Source organism: Diabrotica virgifera, chromosome 5, assembly GCF_917563875.1.
Source record: "Diabrotica virgifera virgifera chromosome 5, PGI_DIABVI_V3a".
NCBI classification, from domain to species: domain Eukaryota; kingdom Metazoa; phylum Arthropoda; class Insecta; order Coleoptera; family Chrysomelidae; genus Diabrotica; species Diabrotica virgifera.
Window position 1 is genome coordinate 107438565 of NC_065447.1, and position 24746 is coordinate 107463310.

Here is a 24746-nt window from a genome sequence, read left to right on the forward strand (position 1 = left end):
ATAAAATAATTACAGAAGAGATAAATTTATTGGATAATTATAATTTTACTTATACTTGCATGGCTGTTAAAATTTCGTGTATCAAGAAACCAATACATATAATATCCGTATATAAAGAACCAGGTATTAGAGTACCGGTTGAAGAATGGGTCAATTTTTTTCAAAACATTCCTTCTCCGTGCATCATTGGAGGGGACTTAAACACTCACAACATGGCATGGGGTTGCGAAAATAATGATACTCACGGTAAAGTTTTATTAGAGGCGATAGAACAATGTAATCTATTATACTTAAATGATGGTTCTCCAACTCTTGCACTAACTTCCAGCCCATCAGCAATCGATATAACAATATGTACCCAGGACATTGTATCTAAATTAACTTGGTCTGTTATTCAAGATCCATATGGTTCTGATCATCTACCCTTGATCATAGCCTTGGAAAACTCGGAACAAGCAATACAACCTGGTGACAATACACACAAAAGATGGAATTTACATAAAGCAGATTGGAATTTGTATTCATCGAACTTTTATTCGGGAAAACAACCACAAACTTATGAAGCATTAGTTACCGAAATAAACCGATGCGCAACCATCTCAATTCCAAAATCATACAACAATAACAAATATCCTACAAACAAGATACCAAAACCATGGTGGGATAATAACTGCGAATCAGCTGCAAATAACTGCAAAACAGCATATAGACATTATAAAACAAATCCTAATCTTCACAATCTAATTGAATACAAAAAATTAGATGCCTTAGCAAAGAAAACTTTTAAAATTAGAAAAAAACAAACTTGGATAAATTACTGCGAAAGCTTAAACTCCAACACTCCAATCAGCGACGTCTGGAAGAAAGTAAATCGCTACAAAAACCGAAAGCAGTCCAATCAACTTCCGATAAACACCGAAGCTGCATGGATAGAAGAGTTCCATTTCAAGATTTCACCTCCTTGGGTTCCAAGTCAGATAAATGAAGCTACAGTTACCGTACCAAGAGAAAACTTCAATCTAGAGAAACCATTTGAATTATGGGAATTAAATCATGGACTTAAGCAAAATAATAGTTCATCTCCAGGGATGGACTGTATATCATATTCTATGCTATATTTTCTACCTACAGAATATAAAATATTATTACTACAAATTTTTAACACTATATGGCAAAACAAAAATTTAATTCCCAAAGCATGGAAGGACTATATTGTATTACCTATAAAAAAGCCAGGAAAGCCAGATAACAAAGTTGAATCTTACAGACCTATATCTTTAAGTTCCTGTATACTAAAAACTCTAGAGAGATTAATCAAAAATCGGCTTGAATACTGGCTTGAGTCCGAAGATATCCTTCCCAAATCTCAGTACGGCTTCCGAAAATCCAGGTCTACACAAGATGCTCTCACTTCCCTAGTCTCTTCTTTACAGGTCAATTTTACAAATCAGGCGTCGACAGCTGAAGCATTTATAGATGTAACTTCAGCGTTTGATAACATAAATTTAGATATTCTTTATAAAAAATTAGTAGATCTTGGAATGCCACTTAAAATTTCAAATTTCATTGTATCCTTGTACAAGAATAGATGGACTTACTTAAAAATAAACGAGAACCTTTTACCACCAAGGTTAACGAGTATAGGTATACCACAGGGTAGTATTTTAAGTCCACTTCTCTTTTCATTGTACAATATAGATTTAGAACATATAGTACCTCCACACTCTAATATTTTACAATTTGCAGATGATGTTGTGTTGTACACCTCCCATTCTTCCCTAGACATTTGTAGACGTCAACTTGAATTTACATTAGATTGTGTAAAAAATGATTACCATTCTCTAGGCTTATCCATATCAACCACAAAGACTGAAATTTGTTTTTTCTCCAAAAAACGCCAAATTCCTCTAGGCACCTTCAAATTAGGTAGAATAGAATTTCCGATAAAAAATTGTGTTAAATATCTTGGGACGTATTTGGATCGTAAATTGTTATGGAAGGATCAAATTCATTCTATTATAAAGAAATCAGAAAATTCTATGAATATCCTTAGAGCTTTTTGTAGAACCGGTTGGGGAGCTGACCCGAATATTGCATTGCTATTCTATCGACTATAGTTCGACTATATTCTATTATATATCGACTATATTCTATTTTCGACTATAGTTGTCATTTATACGGGTCTGCGTCAACAGGATATCTTAATAAAGTTGAAATCCAAAGGAATAAATGTTTGAGACTCTGTCTCGGTTACTTAAAATCTACTGCTATTACTATTATTGAGATTGAAGCTAAGGAACCACCACTTACTTTACGTAGACAGTTTTGTACAGATAAGTTTGTAGCTAGAGCTATCTCAAAAAACGTCAGCTACTTAAGGACTATTCGTAACTTGAATATATTAGATTTAAGCCATAAATATTAGTGTACTAAAAAAACCCCCATATACGTTGAAAGCTACAGGAAGTTGACAATGAATGAAAACCAAATATACAAAAATAAAATACCTTTAATTTACACTAAACCTCCTAAAACTCTCTTTTCCAAGATAATACAAACAAACTACATGGATTCAAACCTTCCAGGCAATATTATCAACAAAATAATTAAAGACAGGTGGCCTATGTTTCAATATATTTTTACTGACGGCTCCAAAATTCAAAATAAAACCGGATGTGCAATATATCACTGGAATTCTGAATACAAAGAATCATGCCGATTGCCTAATGAAGCTTCAATATATACTGCCGAATTATCAGCTTTATTACTTGCGTTAAAATATATAGCCTCTGTTGGTATGGACAATTATATCATTTTCACCGATTGTAGAAGTATTGTGGACAAACTCACTTCTATCCAATCGACAAAAAATCTAAACCACATTGAGATAGAAATTAAGAGTCTATATTATGATTTTACTTCCTCGGGCAGTTCAATTATTATTTGTTGGGTGAAAGGACATTCTGGAATATTAGGAAATGAAGAAGTCGACAAATTAGCTAAATCTGCAGCTTTAACCAAACAAAACATAAGCAACATACTTCTACCAGTAACCGATATAGATAATATCAGTAAAAACCATTGCGCAAACAAAATTGGCAACGTGTATATAACCAAAGTACAACGGGAATAAATTTTAGAAATTGCCAGCCACTAATTCCCAATGAGAGATGGTTTAAACAAGAATCAAATAGGCTATTTATAAAAACAATAAACAGAATGAGGTCAAATCACGCACTAACCCCAGCATACAAACACAGCATAGGTATCAGTGATAACCCATATTGCGCCTGTGGTGGAATGGGAGATCTACAGCACCTCATATTGGAGTGTGGACTGTACAGACAAAATATTAGAGTAATGTATGAAAAGTTAATTGATCTAAATTCTCCTTTACCTGTCAATTTAAACGAAATTCTTTTTCCAAAAAATAAGCAGACGTTACAATGTCTTTACGCATATGTAACGTCCTGTAAATTTAAATTTTAAATAGGCTTAGATAATAAAATTATAAAATTGTAAAAATATCACACAAAATTGAAACATGTATCCATTAAGATAGTATAACACTCTGTAAATTTAGATAATAAGTAGGCTTAGATATTAACTTAAAATTGTTATTGTAATACCATACAAAAAAACACAAATAGTCTGGCTAATTGGCTCTGTCAAAGCCATTAATAAAAAAAAACATATAAATCAAAAATGAATAACCATTTTCAATTTCTTAGTCTTTAGTCTTTTAAATTGATATAATTATTTACAAACAAATTTTCCTGGACTTCCTACTTGCAAATAGGTCGATGATTTTATTAAAATCTAATTTTGTAAGCAGATCATTATTAATATTTAAAACAGCGAACGAATTTAATGTTTCTTCCGTCATCGTATTTCTCAAATAATTTTTGATCCGTTTTAAAGTGGAAAATGATCTTTCACCAGTGTGTTAGTAACCAACAACGATAAGAAGATTCTTAGTGCTATTTCTACGTTTGGGAAGGTTGCAATTATATATTATCTTTATGCAAAAGCACCATCACAAAAGTAGCACTGTGAGTTGTTGGATTTTTATACTCAACTTGGCCTAGTAGTGACATTATAAAATGTTTTAATTGAATACATCCACTTGCTAGAGATGTATCCCAGTCATTCGAATAAATATTCACTAATACCGATGCTTTGTCTGAAATCACGTTATCCTCCGAAAGAGGCAGAGAAAATAAAAATGAGAAAGTGATGGCAAGATCTTCATAAGCATTTCCTCTAGATTTCAGATTATTTGCCAAATAATCAATTGTTTTATACAGCACCTGGGTCTGATCTTATTTTTTCGGTGTAAGGATCTCTTCTGTATCTGCTTCGTCAAACTGTAATTTTCTTTTGCGACTTCTAATTTCTTTGCTGTATTCCGTTTGTTGTGATAAGAGATGCCAATTTTGTTCAAATAAATTACATTTATGTATCTTGAAGATACTCGTAAAAATGTTGTAATGAGCTATACAAAGACGAACATGTATGTAAGTCCATATTTGCGCTTTGTAAAGATTTACTCGCTAGGTCAGTTCTTTCCAGTACTTCGAACCAAAAGGCAACATAAATACCAAATTGAACATCAGCGAACTGGCATCTTCTCGTCGTCGTTAGAGGATAACTCTAAAAGTTCTTGCTTTATATTTTAATAGTATAAATTAAGAGCTTTTAATACATTAAATCGTCCTGACCATCGAGTCACATTAACTCTTTTTGGAACAAATGTTGTATGACTCAATCAGTGAGTCGTTTCCATCTGTAAGTTGAAGCTGAGAAAACAGCATAAATTTTTTCAGCGACTAAAAGAAAGAAGTACTTTCCATAGTGCATTCTGCTGCATGTTGCACAATCAAATTTAGGGAATGGGCTGCACATTGTATGTATTTTGCCAAACTATTCCTAGATTTTATTCGGGCTTGGAGACCGTTATATACGCCAGTCATCGATATTTATATTCAGGTTAGACAAAATTTTTGCAATGCAGGCTTTGTGGCCAGTGTTGTCTAAAAACTGTATGAACCTCTCGACAGGTGTTCCGGTGTCCGAGCAATACCTAATAATGAATGTCAGTTGATCTGTACGTGTTATATCAGGCGCAGAGTCAACACTGATTGAATAATATTTGCCACAATTAACTTGTTTTACAATTTCTTCTAATATGTGATCCAAAAGCACTTGCAAAAATTCAAAACAAATCGTTTTTGATAAATCAGATACTAAACCACAGCCTTTTGAAGCATATTTTTCAATATGTTCTTTTAAAAGAGGATCATATTCCGCCAAAAACTCTAGTAATCCATGGTATGTAGATGCCATTGCTAGTAGAACAAGATTTTTCGTCGGTTCCTCTAAAAGGTGGCTAAGAATTTTATGACACTAACGACTCTGTGTAATATTCTTCTCCAATATGTGGCCTCATGTTCAATCTGTTGCCGCAGAGAATCATCGATCTTTCTCATACTCCATGAATTTCTTGAAATAGATTTTTTAAGATGTTCTAAATGAACGACTGACCTTTCATGACTGTCACATTTTTCTTTAGCCTTTTTCCAGTCGTCAAATCCAGTAAAAAAGGAAAAAGTGCAATTCTCGCTTGAAAAGAGTCGACAATATAAGCAAAATAAAGAGCCTTTGCTTTTGGAATAAACTAACCAGTCACGCCGAATTTTTTCACCATTTTAGAAAATCTTCTAATTATAGAATAGTGATCTAGTGCAGTACCTGTTTTGTTTTCCTGTTTTTCTTTTTGAAGATTCAAAGTCTAAAGAATTAAGATCCTGTGTTTTGAATTCTTTCAGCACTTCATCTACACAATTTCTTGGCTAGAATTTTGGATCTTGTAAATCTACTCGATTAACACCACTTTCGACTAGAATTTGAGGTTCAGGAGAACTCTTTTCAGGATGTAACTCGATATCACAAAGTGAGTCTGACTTTGCTGTGGATGAATCATCTCGACGTGATGAAGAGCCTGCTGCAAATTTCATTTTATTAAAAAAGTAACTAAAACAGTCAAATAAACCTACCTTATAAAACATCTAAAACTGTTGCAATTGGATCGTCTTCAAAAGAAGTGCTCGTTGGTATACTATATTGCCTAGATTTGGCAAAAAAGCTGAATCTTGTGTTTTTTTAATACTGCATTTAATTTTTGTTGTTTTTCTAACTTTTGTCGTTTCCAAAATGCACATCCTTCCTTTCCGCTCATTTTTTAGAAACGTCACGAAAACACTTCACTAAGCGAAAGGCCACACGGGCGATAATTTGTGGCGCCGTAAGAGCAATAAACCCATTGGTTAACCAACTCCTCCACCAATTGTAGATGAAATAGGAGTTAGTCAACCAATGCCTCGTCAGGTTTACTGCTCCTACGGTGCTGTAAATTATCGCCCGTGTGGCCTTAGCCTAATAAATAAGTAAAATTTGAGACTAGTCTCGAAAACTGCGCTAACACGACTGACGACCTGGCGTGTTTTAGCCGGACACGCTGCCGCCAGGCGCGATGGCGCTGGTCGATTTCCCGGAAACATGAAACGTGTTTTTGTGCGACCTGCTACCGCAGGCACGGATCTTATCGGTGACGAGACGAAGTTTTATTACCATGCTATTTCAGGAAATCAACCCCATAAATTTGAAATATCCACATATAGAATTAAAACGTGATGGGAGCGACGTACCGCCTCTTAAAATTTACCACCGGGGGCTAATAGTCCCATAGCCCCCCCTTAATCCGGCACTGGGGAGATAGTTGGTCAGCCCAATAGGAAAATTTTTTTGATTCAAATTGAGACAGTCACCAGATGTCCCCACAATTTCTATCAGAGTCGCAACGTCAAAATTCATAGACACAAAGTTGGATACGATCCTATTCAATAGAAATTGAATTAATGATGTCATTAATTCAATTTCTAAATATATTCTTCCATATATATTTATTTTTCTTAATATGTATGCGAGTTGGGGTGCTATGAATAGGATCGTATCCAACTTGGTGTCTATGCATTTTGATGGTGCGACCCTGACAGAAATTGTGGAGACATCTGGTGACTGTCTCAATTTGAATCAAACACATTTTCCTATTGGGCTGACCAACTATCCCTATTACTCCAGGCTGTGGGTGAAAAAACGTGATATAATTCAGGAATTTTTGAAACCTATCAGGTGTTGTAAAGGACGATGCCAGGAATAACTTATACTAAAATGTGACCAAAAATATTGTGAGCTTTTTTTTTATTGCGCTTTTCATTTGTTAAATTTGCAATTCTTAAAGATTTTTAATTTTGCAGCTTAGGATATTAATTTTAGAGAAAAACTTTTTAAAAGAAAGTTGTAGTAAATTAAAAACCTACAATTTGAGCTATGGTAAGTTTAATTTCGTTTATTGGTTATTGCAAAACAGCCTGCGAAATGTCCAAAATGACCGTTTTTTACAATTGCGTTATTTATTGTACAAATAATTTTTTTTATTTTTTAAAGCTTTAAAATGAAGATCTTTCAATTCCAAATATAAAAAAAATTGTAAGGCCGGATTAACGAATTTGTTGCTTAGATATTATAAATTGTTTATCCCAAGAGGTGAAATGTCGAAGGCTATAACTTTTTGAAAAAAAATCTTAGAGAGTTGGTGAAACATCCAATCTCCTTTTAAAGAGTTATATTTTCATATTATGATGTAAATAAATGCGTAAAACATTTTTAAACCTCTAATTTTTGGATTTGAAAATAAGGGGGCAAATTTCGTTATAAACATTTAGAGCTGAAGCGGTCCTGTACATCCTATGAGTTTTAACTTACAGATTATTGTTTCTGATGACGAAAAGAAGATTTATAAATAAATAAAAAATTTCTACGACCAACTGAAGCCGAGCTAAATGTTGGGTTTGAAAATAAGGGGGCAAATTTCGTTATAAACATTTAGAGCTGAAGCGGCCCTGTACATCCTATGAGTTTTTAACTTACAGATTATTGTTGCTAAAGACGAAACGAAGATTTATAAAAAAATAAAAATTTTCGACAACCAACTGAAGCCGAGATAATTGTTTCTTTTTTCTTAAATCGTAGTGCCTTTATTTATAAAAATTAAGAAATTATTTTACATTCATTGACTAAAGAAAGACTTATATTATCTTAAAATAAAAATTATTATAAAATATAGTTACATTTAATTATTAAAAATTATTTTTAAAATCGGTGCTTTTGCGAGCGGCCGAATTTTGCAAATCGCCCGGCGCGCTTCAAATCCGCGCGCTCGAAAAATTTTTACGTAACTTGTATTAAATTTTGACCGAAAACAATTTAATAATATTACCATTATAATATACAGTCTATTTACCACTGTATTTATTTTTCTTGATAAACTTTTATATGTGAAATCTCATTTCTGAAGAAATAATATTACAAAAATGATACATATATATGAAATATATAACAATATTTTTAATTTTTTCATTGTTATATAAATATAATAATAATGTTACTTCTTATTATACAATATAAAACTTTTCTTCTTGTAGTGACTATCCGTTTTGGATGTTGGCGACCATCATGGCAATTTGGCAAACCCCATTTGGAAACTGAGAACCAGGAAGGCGAAGGATTACCTTGCTAGAAAATTTACGTACGTCGTTCAACACAACAACTACAAATCTTTTTATAGCAGCAGTACCGATTTAGTGTGCAAGTACAGATTGCCATGATAGTCGCCAACATCCAAAACGGATAGTCACTACAAGAAGAAAAAGTTTTATATTGTATAATAAGAACTAACATTATTATTATTATTATATTTATATAAAAATCAAAAAATTAAAAATGTTATCTATTTGTTATATGTATCATTTTTGTAATATTATTTCTTCAGAAATGAGATTTTACATATTATAAAAGTTTATCAAGAAAACAAATACAGTGGTAAATAGACTGTACATTATAATGGTAATATTATGAAATTGTTTTCGGTCAAAATTTAATACAAGTTACGTAAATATTTTCCGAGCGCACGGATTTGAAGCGAGCCGGGCGATTTGCAAAATTGGGCCGCTCGCAAAAGCACCGATTTTAAAAATAATTTTTAATAATTAAATGTAACTATATTTTAAAATAATTTTTATATCAAGATAATATAAGTCTTTCTTTAGTCAATGACTGCAAAATAATTTCTTAATTAAAAGGGAGGTTCCCAATTTCTTAATTGTTATAAATAAAGGCACTCCGATTTAAGAAAAAAGAAACAATTATCTCGGCTTCAGTTGGTTGTAGAAAATTTTTATTTTTTTATAAATCTTTGTTTTATCTTCAGCAACAATAATCTGTAAGTTAGAAACTCATAGGATGTACAGGGCCGCTTCAACTCTAAATGTTTTTGACGAAATTTGCCCCCTTATTTTCAAACCCAACATTTAGCTCGGCTTCAGTTGGTCGTAGAAATTTTTTATTTTTTTATAAATCTTCATTTCGTCTTCAGAAACAATAATCTGTAAGTTAAAAACTCATAGGATGTACAGGGCCGCTTCAGCTCTAAATGTTTATAACGAAATTTGCCCCCTTATTTTCAAACCCAAAAATTAGAGGTTTAAAAATGTTTTACGCATTTATTTACATCAAAATATGAAAATATAACTCTTTAGAAGGAGATTGGATGTTTCACCAACTCTCTACGATTTTTTTTTCAAAAAGTTATAGCCTTCGACATTTGACCTCTTGGGATAAACAATTTATAATATCTAAGCAACAAATTCGTTAATCCGGCCTTACATTTTTTTATGTTTGGAATTGAAAGATCTTCATTTTAAAGCTTTAAAAAATAAAAAAATATTTGTACAATAAATAACGCAATTGTAAAAACGGCCATTTTGGACATTTTGCAAGCTGTTCTGCAATAACCAATAAACGAAATTAAACTTACCATAGCTCAAATTGTAGGTTTTTTAAATTACTACAACTTTCTATTAAAAAGTTTTTCTCTAGAATCAATATCCTAAGCTACAAAATAAAAAATCTTTAAAAATTGCAAATTTAACAAATGAAAATCGCAATTGAAAAAATGCTCACAATATTTTTGGTCACATTTTAGTAGAAGTTATTCCTGGCATCGTCCTTTACAACACCTGATAGGTTTCAAAAATTCCTGAATTATATCCTGAAATCGACCTATTTTTCACCCACAGCCTGGAGTATATATAAACAATGCCTGTAGTATTGTCTGTCTTTATATTTATGGTGATATTCTTTTAAAGATTATTTTTGTGATATAAAGATCATCATCATCATCATCATGATCATCATCATCATCATCATCATCATCATCATCATCATCATCATCATCATCATCATCATCATCATCATCATCATCATCATCATCATCATCATCATCATCATCATCATCATCATCATCATCATCATCATCCAGCCTTCTGCATCCAAAGTTGAACATAGGCCTCCCCTAATTTATTCGAGTTCTGTTAGTCTTGGTCTTCCTGCAACAAATTCCCAGCAACTCTTTCGACGTCGTCTGTCCATCATGTAGGTGGTCTACCTCTACTTCTTCTGTCTACTCGTGGTCTCCATACTGTAATTTTTTGAGTGCTCCCGTCCTTTATTTTGGCAATTCGACTTCAGCCATGCTATTCGCTCTATGACATCTGTGATGCTTGTCCTGATTTTCTCGTTTATAACCCTGTCTCTGAGAGTCAGTCCAAGTAGTGACCGTTCTATTCTTTTTTGGGCCGCTATAAGTTTGGTTGCTGGGGTCTGGCTTAACGATAGTGTTTCGGCGCCGGCGCCGTAAGTCATGACTGGAAGCACACATTGGTCGAACGCCTTCTTTTTCAGATAATTTGGCATGTTGCTCTTGAAGATATCTCATAGATCTCTATATGCGGCCCATGCTAAGGTGATTGATTCTTTTTTGGAGTTACGCAGTTTGATTGTCCCTGGCAATTTGGCTTTTATGCTCTAAGTACAGTAAAACCTGTCATATCCGGATCAATGTGGCGACAGACCGATCCGGATATGAAAAAATCCAGATATCAATCAAGACCACGTTTTTTATAGTCTCTGAAACGTTTTCTCCTTCATACATTCCAGTAATCAACGCCGCCAATAACTTTCGTCGATAGACACGTTTTATAGATTCTATTATACATTATTTTGCCATCTTTTAGTTCTTTCGGGTCGAGATGACAGGGTGCGTTGTCCAACAGCAGGACTGACTTTCTCGGTATATTTCGGTAGATGCGGACGGCAGAACCGTCCGGATATGGGGAGGTCCGGATATGACAGGTCCGGATATGGCAGGTTGTACTGTATGTATATTTATGGACCAATGATATTTATAAAGGAAGTAAAGAAAATTCGTATATTAAAGTGTGTAAAAGTACTTTATTATCCTTAGCTAAGCGCTTTCGACAAAAATGTCATCTTCGGAGCTAATGGTCAATGTATAAAAAAGAAATACCACTACTTAGAGTTGTGCGTGTCGTGTTGAACATTGGATATTAAATGTTAAAATGACATTACGATATTTAGATCTGATGTTTCAATTGTCTGCTGTGCAACTCCGGATGTTAAAAAAAAATGAATAAACACATGAAAAACAGCCACTTATCGATGGCTTAGTGTGAAAACCTCGTATCTCAATTTTTTTCGAAAATGACATTTTTGTGGTTTTAGTTTGAAAACTTTGTCTCTCACGGTTTACAGCCGTTAGAAAAAAGCCAAATACACCATGCTATTTTCTAGAGCCATAAAAAGAAAACACGTATATCAGGTGATTTCTTGATTTAGTGTGAAGACCACGTATATAATTAAGAATGTGGTACTTAATTTGGAGTGTTTGTTTGAGAGTCTTGACTTGGAAAAGGGTTTTTTGTGAACAATGATAAGTTGTCAAGCAAGTAGAAACATTTTATTAGCCTTAATTCAAAAGATTTGTACTGTATTAACCTAGTATTTAGAGGTGTCCACTAGGATATTAAAAATGAAAACCTCGTAAATAATCATGAACACATCATAACTATCTATGAAAAACACGTATCTCAAGATATAAGAGGTTATCATAGTTACTTGAACAACGTCTATATGTACAGCAAGGATAATAAATACGAGTTTTTCATAGTTAATATTTGTGTCTTCATTTTAAAAGCAATATTTGAACCATATAACAAAATATTATCTACAATAGACCAATTTTTACAGCGCCTAATAAACGCTAGAGGTCTAAGCGCAGCTGAAATTGACAACGGACCATATAACAATATTTTTTCTGTAATAGACCGCTTTTTACGGTACCTAATAAACCCTAGAAATTTAAACGCATTTATTGTAACTAAATATTAACCAACCAGAAAGAAATAAAATTTAATTTGGATGGTTCGGATGTTGACAAAACAATTATATTCTTCAAACACAACCGGAAACTCAATATAAACAGTAATATAAAAACCATCACCAATTCGATATAATTCAATACCTAAGCTAAATCTCCGACCCTATAATAACATCCTTTTCACAATAATCCCATTAAACAGTCATTGGAATATTTTTAAAACGCAAACTTTATCTCAGTGTCGACAGTACCTGATTAAGAATACGGGAGCTGTGTCAGTTGACTTGTGTTCGTTCAGAAATTGGATTAATTTATAGCCTAGATTCAGGAGGGAGTAATAATATATGAAGGTATGTTACTTGTTACCAGAAAAATCTATATGCTCTAATCTAATATTTTTGTCATATAGGTAATACTGTCAAGAGGAAGCTTAATGTTAAACCTTGCCCTCAAAGGGAAAATAGTTAACGCAGATCGTGTTCGTAGCAGTTCTAAATACATTCCAGTTAACAAAAAGTTTACTCAAGATAAGTTACAAACTAATAGGCCCAGTATTAAGCCTACTTATGTACTAAATGTGTATGATGTTATCAAAAAAGATCATAGGCTATTTTGCTACATCTTAACCTTGCGATGATTCATTGAATCGATCAGACCAGGAACAAAAAAGGAGACCCCGGCAGGGGCGGCCCGTCGGGGTAGGCAAGGTAGGCGCCGCCTACCCTCTTCAAATGTAGTACAATAATATAAATTATTAATATAAATTACTTATTTCAAAATTGTAATTTATAAATTTTGACACAATATCTACAATAAAATAGCAAAAATTATCCAAATTATTTTTAAAAATATCCAAAAAATTTTCTCCGTAGTTATAATTATTGCACGCTCCTTGTAGTATCAGTAGTACTGTATAGATTCTATATTCTCCTTGGTCAGGCACTCGGGAACGTAGCCTGAAATAGAACGACGCCAACACCGAACTGACGTGCGATCTCTCTCTGTTTACGCGAGCAGGCCTGCTGCAGGTCTGCTCGTAGCGACCCTATTCTACGATTTTGAACGGGCGGATAGGCACACAGTCTTATAGCCGGACCTATAAAATTTTATCAGTTGCTTCTCTTGAGTCTTGTGAAACTGTTTTAAAATAATTGTTTTTTGATTTTGGCTGTTATTAGTAGGTTAAGTATTGGATAAAACTAGGTAGGACAATTTAAATTTGTTTATGAAAACTGAATAATGTGTTATTAGATTATATAGATAATTAAAAATTTAAAGCGAGGTTAATTGTTAACTTATCAATTTATTCGAATAGTAAATTATTATTTGATACATAAATAAAATAAGTAGGTAATATTTGACGTTGTTGAAACGTAGGTGTGTTAGTTTTATTGGTGGAAAAACTTAAGTCATCGAATATGAATATTTTAAACGATGTAATATGCAGTTTGATCGAGACGCCTTTTTCAAGGCGCCAAAATCAAGAAAGATTAGTAATTATTTCAATGGGCCGGCCTTTACAAAATTTAACAATTTTATCCACAGATAAGACAAAAGACAATCAACCATTTTCGAGATCGTTTAAAACAATATGGTATGAAAATCATAAATGGCTAAGCGGAAGTTATTTTAAAAATTCACTTTTCTGTTGGCCTTGTCTGTTGCTCTCAAATTTGAAGCAAAATGTTTGGGTGAGTCAGGGATATTCAGATTTGAAAAATTTATCAGCTAGTGTAAAAAAACATGAATCTTCGAAAGAACATTTAAACAGTTGCTTAGATTTAAAACGGTTAGAAAAAAATAAACAAACTACTGACAGTGCTTTCGCTGGACATATTTCTCTATCTAATAAGATATATAATGAAGAAGTTGAAAAAGATTGAAGAAGTTGAAGAAATTGATGTTACAATTCTTTTAGCAAAACAAGAACTTACATTTCGCGGTCGTGATGAGAGCCATAATTCTTCAAACATGGGTAATTTTAAAGAAATTTTTAATTTAGTAGTTAAACGCGATCAGGAAATCCAGGATCATGTTAAAAAATAGAAGGGGTGTTCACGGGTTTGTCAAAAACAATACAAAATGATTTAATAGATTGTCTTGCCGATTACGTAAAAAATGAAATTTCAACAGAAATTAATGAAAGTCAATTTTTTTCTATACTAGCTGACGATACTACTGATATAACCGAAAAATCACAGTGTACTTTAACAATCCGTTTTGTTAACAAAGTTGGTCAGGTATTCTTTGCGTCAAGATATAAGAAATTTGGCATGGCGCTGGTGGGATGTCCCTTGTTAAAGGAAAAGCCGCGCAAATTGCGAACTTTTTCCAGGAAGGGATTTGTTGCTCTTCCAACAAATTTTGGCGTGGGATCAGTAATGCACTGATACCCTAGTACGTAGTACGTAGAATACAACTTTGCTTCGGCAAAACCGTCCCCAAGTGCCTCGTTCCCTTCAGGACGAGAGATGCGCATTCATTTTTTTAGAGCTGTCTCGACAACCTTTTTTTTATGTGTGGTGTAGACCAATAGTCGGGAATTGTCCCACTGCGGTCAAAAGGGATGAACTCCCAAATGTTTTATCGTTTTGATTTGTTTTTTGATGTTGTCGCGAAGGAGACGAGCCTCTGGAAGTAGTGTAGGGGATTCCGCACGTTGATCTCCAGAGCAACTCAGTTTGGCTCACACCCAAGTTCTTTGAACTGTTTTACCTAGTTAATAAGAATAGTTTTTTTTTGTTTTGTTGAAAGGACATATTAAAAATCCTTCTTCAAATGTTTTTATGTCGTGCGTTAGTCCGATATAGAAGTAAAACTTTTTTTTACATAATAAAAAGTTTGATTTTTTTATTTTTTTCATTTTTTTATTTTTTTGGTATCCTTCTAGGATGTACTACCTTCGCTTATATGCAATCTAGCTTAAGCTTAGGGAAAATGCTTTTTTATTTTTTTAAAAATTGTTTTTTATTTTTTTTGGTATCTAGATTGATATCAGAAGTCCTTAGTACAGTTACTAGTGATAGTTCGAAATAGAACCTGTTTGTTTTGCCTAAGTTTATTCTCACTTCAAGGACCTATGAATTTCAGCCCCCTCTATTAAAATATGTTGTCTAACCCCCTTTACGGTATGGATGGCCAGACACTGAGGAAGGCTAGGGATGAAGTGAGCGGATTCCCGCCAGTTGACTCGTCGGAATGAGAAGCCATTAATAATCGCAATCTAGCCACTGACCTTAGGTGATGACTTCCTATGTCATTTCCTAAAACTTCCGTTTGGTTGTGTAACTTTGAATAATAGACTCTACTGTCTATGACCCTACCTTAAGTTGACCCCACCGAAAATGTTCCTATGATAGGCGTATGATACGCGTCAGTTATCGCTTGTTCTGGTTACCAGAACGAAGCTAAAATATCAATATTTTCCTAATCCCCCCTGTTTCTTGAAAGAGTAGCAAGTTTCTGAAAAGCAATGTGTCCATTTTTCCACAATAAACTAATTACAGGCTTATATTTATAGAATTACAAGGTCCAACTTAGAACTATCAGTAACTCCTTTTTTTGTGTTTGTTCGTAAGTAATAACTGCTTATGGCGTTATTACATTGTGTTATCTCTGGAATAAGTCATTAATGTGAGACTTTATGCATCCGAGTCAAGGGTAACATGTTAATTTTTTTTATGGCATTAATGATGCTAAGACATCATTATTCTTATGTTATTCGTGGTGTAAGTCAGGATGAAAGAAGCCTATGCGTCCGAAAAAACGTTAACATATTTTGCTTTATTTTTTTTTTATTATTTTGTGCACGATAGCGTATTGCGTCATTGTAATCTGGTGTTGTGTTGTATTAATTTTGTGTTATGGTTAACGCGTCCATGTCTAGATTGCAAGACATGTGTTGATCGTTAGAGAAAGCCTAAGGCCTCTGAACGATATTACGATATGGTGACTACCAAATGTTGGTTTTCATACTTTTTTTGTTCTGTTTCATTTTTTTTTTGAGTTCCTTTTCCGATTTTAAACTGGTTAGCACGAAGTTGAAATCGTGGGGGAGGCAGTGAAACATGCTGAAAAACCACAGCCTAAATATCGCAAAGTCCGACTCTGTCGTTATCGATAGAAAATTCGACGTAAAGTAACACCCAAAGCGTTTCTCATAAGACCACCCGTGAAAGCGGAAAGATTAATATTCTAAGAAATGCTAGATGCCTAAGTAGGTAATTTGGCTATTGCAGTCAGTAAAAATACAAAGAGATTTTAGGGCTCGGAGACAGATTTCCTAGGATTTATTTACTTTGCAACAGGATATGTCTCATAAAAATAAGAATAGGAGATATTGCTAAGTGTTTGAATCATAGAAATCTAGGAACTCCACAGAAATTGCAACGCAGTAACTTTCGTGGAAATACTTAAATGGTTACAAAAAAGGACAGCGATGGTGATTGGCCGAAAAAGAAACGTATGACCATAATAGGATGGCCTAAGTATTATTTTCCAACTATGCGATTGGTAGTGAAATGTTCGGAATGATGACTATTAGTCAAAGTACGTAATAGCTGTGAGAAAGGGAGGTGAATTTAGAGGAGAAAGAAATCTTGTCCAAGATTAGGACAAGAAGAATTTAATTAAGTTCTAGCGGCCCTGCAGTGAAGACGTGCATTTTTTTGTCTGTGCCTAAATAGAATGGGATCTTAAAGATTCTGTCGTGAAAATCGCAAGTGCGATATGTTGTCTTAAATACCATACCGGTATATTCTTTGTGTTGTGTCCGGTACAATAAAGGAATAGTTTTTCCTAGTACGGCGTGTAATATGTTTCGTGCAAACAGAACTTAATTCAACTTTCGCGGACAAGGTTTCCGTTTAATATGTCTCGTGCAGACAGAACTTAATTCAATCTTCGTGAAACGTGGTTCCGTTTTTTTTTAAAAGACCATGGTCTAAATAAAGTATGTTTTATTATCAAGTCAGTGAGATGTATCACTAATAATCATGAACGCAGTTATTTTCTTTTCATAAAACAAAAAACTATGGAATTTTTATTTTTCGTATAATATATAACAATTATGTAACAGTACTTTAAATCTAAAATTGTAAAGTGAAAGTGAGTTCGCCGCATCCACCACAGCTCTTGCGAGCTAACCAGATTTCAGCAGCTCAGCAACAACAGATTATCACCAGGTATTTTGCAATAAACTGTTTCGTTACTTTTTTCTTTTTTCGAACTTTTAAAATGAAACGCGAAAGACTTATTTTTTACTTTTCTAACCAACTCAGTTTTTTAACAATTTTCTATCTGAATAAATGATAACTATGTTTTAAACTTATGTAATCTTTTTCTGTTCGCACAATCCATCTATGATCCTTATTATATTAGGAAATGCAGACTACCACAGACACCAAGGGTAAGTACCATTACTATTCAAAGGGATACCATTTTACGTAACATTTTTGTAATTTTTATATAGATATATAGCAATAGATTCTGATCTATTAATGGCGCCCAAAAAATTAATAATTTCTTTTCTTTAGCTTAAATATTGTTGAACCCACACCCTAAATTTTCTGAGACTAGAATTACCGGGGCGTTAATAAATTATGTAGCACGAATTTTGTCAAGTTTATGTATATTATTATGTTTAGCTAATTTGTCGTGCTTCAAGCTAAAAATTGTACAATTTACAATTTAATAATTTACAATTCAATAATTATTTTAATTTATGTCAGCTGGTATTTTAATGTGTCAAAACATGTTAGCTGGGCCCGGATTACGAACACTCGATACGAATCGTATCCGCCATGTTTTCCCATAAGGCGCTACGGTAAAACATGGCGGATACGATGCGTATCGAGTGTACGTAATCCGGGCCCTGGTCTTTCAAAGGGCAGAGTAGTGCTTAAACTCACGTAATAAGCACTAAGCAGTAACATTTATGATTTAGCTAATAGGTATCTTTTTTTTATTTTTTGTGAGCCTGGGAGTTAGTGTCAAATTGGGTTGTATCTTTCGGTTCTACAACATATAAAATTAAGAAAAAACAGTTTGTCCAAAAAAATAACAAATAATATCTCCCTTTTCACTTAGCAATCATAATATTATGACCAAAAATGCATAGTTTGCGATTCTATAAAAGACATACAGATTTTTTTATATTGTCTCGTATAAATAAAAAAAAACGTGGTATTATAAAAATGATTATTTTTCAAAATAAAATGTCAATTTAAAAAACAAAAATAATTTTCCGCGCCAGGATTTGAACCCCGATCTCCTGAGTGAAAGGTAGGTGCCAAGTAAGCAAGGCTATTAACTGTTCTGAGTAACGCATATAAATATTTGACATTTACGTTGTAGCGTTTGTCCATCAAGTTTCACATTTTACCTTTTCTTGCCTAAAATCCCCGGTTTTGGGCCAGCTGACACATCATTTGTTAATAAGCTTTGGAACACCTACCTAAATAAAAAGAAACCAGCCATGCTAAAATGCTCCGGTCAAATTTGACACTACCTCCCTGGCTATAATATATTGTGAAAATACTGTCAGAATCGATCACTTTTGTGTCAAATTATCTTTTTCGCATCACTGATTGGTCATCAATTTAGAGTATTGTCATTGCTAACCAATTATATATCTTTAAGTATAAGTCGTTTTAATATACAAATACCCGTCAAGGAATATATAAGTTTCTAATTTCAATGTACAATAATCACAGAGGTACGTTTTTTTCTTCCACTCACTTCCAACTGTAATGCGTTAGAGAGAAATCGATAATCTGTGACGCAATGAAAAAAGGGTTTGGGATGATCTGTAGGAAACTTACCAAGTATATAATACACTACGATAGAGAGAAAAGGGAAGTATTGTAACCATTTAGGTTTAGGAGTTGAAGGTATTTCTGTAAGGGAGTTTCGATATGCCAGCTGTTGAAGTCTGATGGCATATAAATTTCCCATGTTTAGGATTAACAGAAAATGAAGAGGAATTCCTATTGCTGCAAATAATACAGCTGTTCCTCGTCCTAGAGGTGTTCTTGGTACTGGAGCGCCGAAACCTATAAAAAATTGAATAATTTAAAATAACAATACTTTAAAATAAAATAAATTAAATTGACTTTCTTTTAAAATCTTTATTGTATTATCTAAAAAGCACTCTGGGGATAATTATACAGTGTAGAACGTACTTAAGAACACATCTATTTCCTCTATTAGTGCCCACATTTTGTATTTTTTATGTTCTTATATTCCCAAATTTTTTATATTTATTGTTCTGAAACTGTTTCTTTGTGGGACCTTATGCAATTTACTGTTAATAATTATATTAGAAAATAAGCAACGATTCAAGTTAAAAAGAATTGTATTTATAAAATACCTTGTGAAAGCGAACATTTTTATTTAGGTGAAACAGGAAGACCCTTAAACGATAGAATAAGTGAACATCAGTCTTATATTAAAAATAGAGAATTTGATAGATCTCAAATATGTAAACACGCATGGGATAATGAACGTTGACTTCAGTGGAAAGATTCAAGTATTGTCCTTAAAGAATCATATGGCAAGAAGAGAACAATCAAAGAAGCGGCTCTAATTATGTCAAATGAATCCAATTGTGCCGCAAATTTCTCCGCAAAATGCAGTAGGATGTGGTTACCCATGCTAAAAGAGGAAATGAATAAAAAGAAGATACCACGATTAGAAGTCCATAACATCGAGGATACATCATTTGTCTTTTAGTAGATATTATTTATACATTTATGTATTATTACTATTATTTATATTTTAAAATAACCTACATATTATAAAATCGGAGTTTGGTGTTAACTTTGAGAGTAAACTGAATGTAAGACTAAATACTTTCCATGTCGGGATAGTATAGTGAGGTTTTTTCCTCGTGATTTACTATGGAATCAACACGAGAATTTTACTGTCACCATTGCATATCATTTTTGTCTTTTTAAATCAAAGGCTATGATTTTTGTGACGGATATTCTTAAGTTAAGCTGATTTCATGTAATCGAATGAACTACGTTTCAATAAAGTCGCCCGAGGAAGGCAACTCATAAATATTGGCAATACCATTTTAAAGTCGTCTACTTTAAAATGTATAACATGTCTGAACTGCCAATATGAATGGGTCAAGTTAAATTAAATTTTTAGAAGAATCTTTTTACTAAGTAATATAAACAAAATTTATTTAATTTATGAATATTTTGTATTTCGATAACGATTTCCGAAGTGGAAGTCGAAACGTCAATAAATTTAATTTTTAACTTAAATTGTGGCTTATTTTCCTTTTAGCTTAAATTTAAATACTTTTTTACACACTCTGGCAACGCTGCAAATATTTTAAACAGGATTTATGTTCTTGTGTTGCGTAATTAGTGCTCCTTATCAGTTGACCTTACCAAATAATATTGTTTTATTTGTTCATTGGTTTTTTAGATTGTAACGGTAAACCGATATTTTTGTCACCATTGCTAGCAGTGGCGTGCGGTGACATTTTCGGAAGAGGAAGCGACTCAATAAGGGTTTAACAAATATTTTCTTACGAGGGTCGAGATCAAAATATATACCTACTTAATAGGTATATACCTAATGTATTACCTGTTAACTTATATCGACTAAAAACAAAAACTACAAAAAATTAGGTACAGTGTTCAACCCAGTCTGAGAGACATGCACACTCCTTGAGAATGAGATTCGGGTGATACAAATTCATTGGGGCAAGGAGGATTTACTCTCATAAGCGGGCGTCACTCCATCCCGCCTTAATGCTTCATACTATCCACTTCCCCTCCGATAGCACTCTGATGCGCTATAGGGGCTCCCTATCAGCAACGTGCTTATTATGTGGGAGTCCTGGATACAAGGACTCACAAACGAAATCCTACCCCGATCAATGCAGGTTAGTGACTCTATGACTCTAGTGACTTAGTATATCGTATATCTAGTGACTTATCATCGATCTGTACTGCTTGCCCAGGCTCGAGTCCCTGCTCCAGGCTTGGTTTCTTTAAACTTAAAAAGAAGAGTTCTATTCAAAATTGTTTTTATATTCCGATTTCGAATCACCTTCCACAACACACAACTTTCAACAATATGACACTTATTTACTTATACTTCAGCCCTATCCTCCTATCAACCAATGCAAATTTTTGTCGATAAAATCGTCGCAAAATTTTGGATTTTCTGATAATTGTTTAATGCACTCTCTTTCAATGAATAATAGGGATAACTTGGAAAGTCTGTCTTCGCTTGTGAAATTTATTGTAATACTTTTAATGCGTTTTAATACTGAAAAACTTCGTTCAACTGATGCATTTGTAGCTGGGATAGTTAGTACCTACTAATTAACACAACTTGACCACTTCACACAGAGACTTATTTAAACCAGTAGTATTCAAAAAATTCAACCGACTCCTAAGTATTTCTTTATCACTAATTTCAGGTGTTTTATAGACATTTAACTGAGAATGCAAAGCTAGAATATAAAAAAAATCATAATTTAATCGTACTGAATTAAATACCTCTGTGGGAGATTTCGATGAATTATAATTAGACATATTAAAATTACATAATTCTACATATAATTGATGGATTCGACCGTTACTTGATGGAAGTTCATTTTATCTAATAATAAAACACTGAAAACGTTTGTTTTCTATACTTCCACAGAATTTATTATAACTAAGTGACTACAGCTTGAGAAAGGCACTCTGCCGAAACAGCTGTAGTCACTTAGTTATAATAAATTCTGTGGAAGTATAGAAAACAAACGTTTTCAGTGTTTTATTATTAGAATTCTACATATTTTATTTCTTTAAAATTTTCAAAGTCATAATTCTTTTGTTGTAGAAGATTATCAACAATTTCGATGTATAATCGTTGATAGGTCTCTCTTTCGCCGACATTATCAATCATCATTATTTTTCTTTTAGGTTCGAAGCCCATATTTTCAGCTTTATCCCAAACATTTTTAAACAGCTCATTTTTTAATCATCATAAGTCATCAAATTGTCTTATACAACATGAAATGTCACTTGACTTCGTCTGTAAAATGTCGTAGGTATAGATCTGGATCCCGCGTATGAAAAAAAAGTTGATTAATAGCAAGCTGAAAATTTGTTAATAGCTTAAGGGTGTCTAGTCGGACAAACTTTGATATATGGGAACACTGGAACAGGGGTAGTTTTAATTGTGGAACAGGTTAAAAATTTGGAACGGTCAGACCACGAAAACGGAACATTTATTTTGTCCGACAGAATAGACTTAAACTCTCCGAACAGAGATTAAAATCTCATGCAAAAATCAGACTGCTATTTATCACCAAATGGGCGTTTTAATGAGTGGAACATGTAGAATATGTCAAATGACAGGGATTATGACAGGTGATAAATAGCAGTCTGATTTTTGCATGAGAGGTTAATATCTGTTCGGAGAGTTTAAGTCTATTCTGTCGGACAAAATAAATGTGCCGTTTTCGTGGTCTGACCGTTCCAAATTTTTAATCTGTTCCACAATTAAAACTACCCCTGTTCCAGTGTTCCCATATATCAAAGTTTATCCGACTAGACACCCTTAAACTATTAACAAACTTTCAGCTTGCTATTAATCAACTTTTTTTTCATACGCGGGATCCAGACCTAGTACTATAAAATATCAGTAAAAGGAAAAATCTCAAAATGTCAAATAAAATATTAGTAAAAATATTAAGCAAAAAATTGAAATCGAAATTTTCTTTAAGCCACTGTACCTAAATACCTACACGTTATAGCAGCAGTAACAGTCTCCGCATCTCGTTTTCGGAATCGGATGGCGCTCGGAAGATCGCTTCCAGGGGTATCAAAATTCGCGTGAGAGGAACATGACTAGCGGGTGAGGGTATCAAACCCTGACCAATTTTTGAACGGGACAAATGCATTACAAGCAGCGCTTTTGAGATGCGCTTCCGTCAGGAGCGGACTGAATCTTTGAATTGTATGCATATTTGAGCCCGTTCGTATGCGATCTATTTTTAATAATGTTTCAATGCCTATTGCCTACATATTTATGCAGATTACTTAGATTAGGGAAACATTTTTGATAATTAAATACTAATTAATAATATATGTATTTTCTTATATGAAAGTATAGGGAAGCGGTGCTTCCCCCGCTTCCATGGACCGCACGCCTCTGATTGCTAGTAAATTATTAGAGTTTTTTAATGCGAATTATTTTTCGTCGCATATCGCAATCTTTGGGGTTTTCACAAATGAATAGCAACAACAACAATTAGAGGTATTATTCTCGACTGATCTTTACCAATGTTGCCAATGCAAAAATAGACACGATTAGATTAGCTATATTTTGCTGTACTTATATTTTTATTGAATGAATATAATGAATTTAATTGAATTGAACGAATTTAATTATACAGTGAGGTGGAATAAGTGTTGCCCCCCTGTTAACTTGTTTATTTTAAGACTATAAGCAAAACGCTCGGACAGGTCGATTTTTAAACTAACCATAGTATATTATAGCATCAACGTTTCGAACTTTACGCGATCCCTCTTCAGGTGACAGGCATAACTTTGATTTTTTTAAATGGTAAAGTACATCATGTGACACCTCATTTAACAGCTTTTAAAATACTGATTTCAAAAATGTATAATACTTTAATCCTTTTTGAGATCGCAGGCCCAAAATTTTGGTCGAACTCTTTTTAAACGCATTTATTTTTTTCGAATTCTGAGAAAACTAATAAGTATTTTTGAAAAATTTAAACGCAGAATGAAAGATTAGATTATTACCGAGGGCTGACAGTCCCTTAGAATAAACAAAAAGTTTCTTTTGAATGATATATATATATTTTTTTTTTTTTTATTAACTCCCAGTATATTTACCATCTGTCACATATATAATATTGAAGGACAATAAGTAAATGGTCGGATATTTACATTGGACATGTAGGAAATATTTCCAGTGAATTATTTCCTTTACATAATTAACCTATTTATTTAAAACCGTTATTTGTTTGTTATTCTGAGTACACTTAGTTAAACCTGCTTATCAGGTCCGTTGGTTTAAATTTTTTTAAGCGGCGCACCTCACCTACTGTGTTAAATAGATCACTCGCGAGGGGGTTCACATGCGTATTTGCTCTATCCCGATATTTTTCACTATGTCGTTTTATTTCACTTTTGATGGTGGGGATTTCCAAGTCTCTTTCTATTGCTGTATTTGGCACGTACCAAGGGGCATTGACTATTATTCTTAAAACCTTATTTTGGAACCTTTGAAGTATTTCTAAGTTTGAATTTGACGCTGTGCCCCATAGCTGGATTCCATATGTCCAGATTGGTTTTAGAATTGATTTATATACAAGTATTTTGTTTTGAATGGTCAGTTTTGATTT

At 33.3% G+C, this 24746-nt stretch overlaps 1 protein-coding gene across 1 annotated transcript in view; it reads right to left on the minus strand.

The window, feature by feature from the left end:
• Window positions 1–24746, minus strand: part of LOC114330851 (uncharacterized) — a 527398-nt gene that overhangs the window by 32569 nt on the left and 470083 nt on the right. Inside the window, exon 7 of the mRNA XM_028280274.2 lies at window positions 19177–19407. Coding sequence (XP_028136075.2) covers window positions 19177–19407 — 231 coding nt within the window. The remainder of the gene's footprint in view (window positions 1–19176; window positions 19408–24746) is intronic.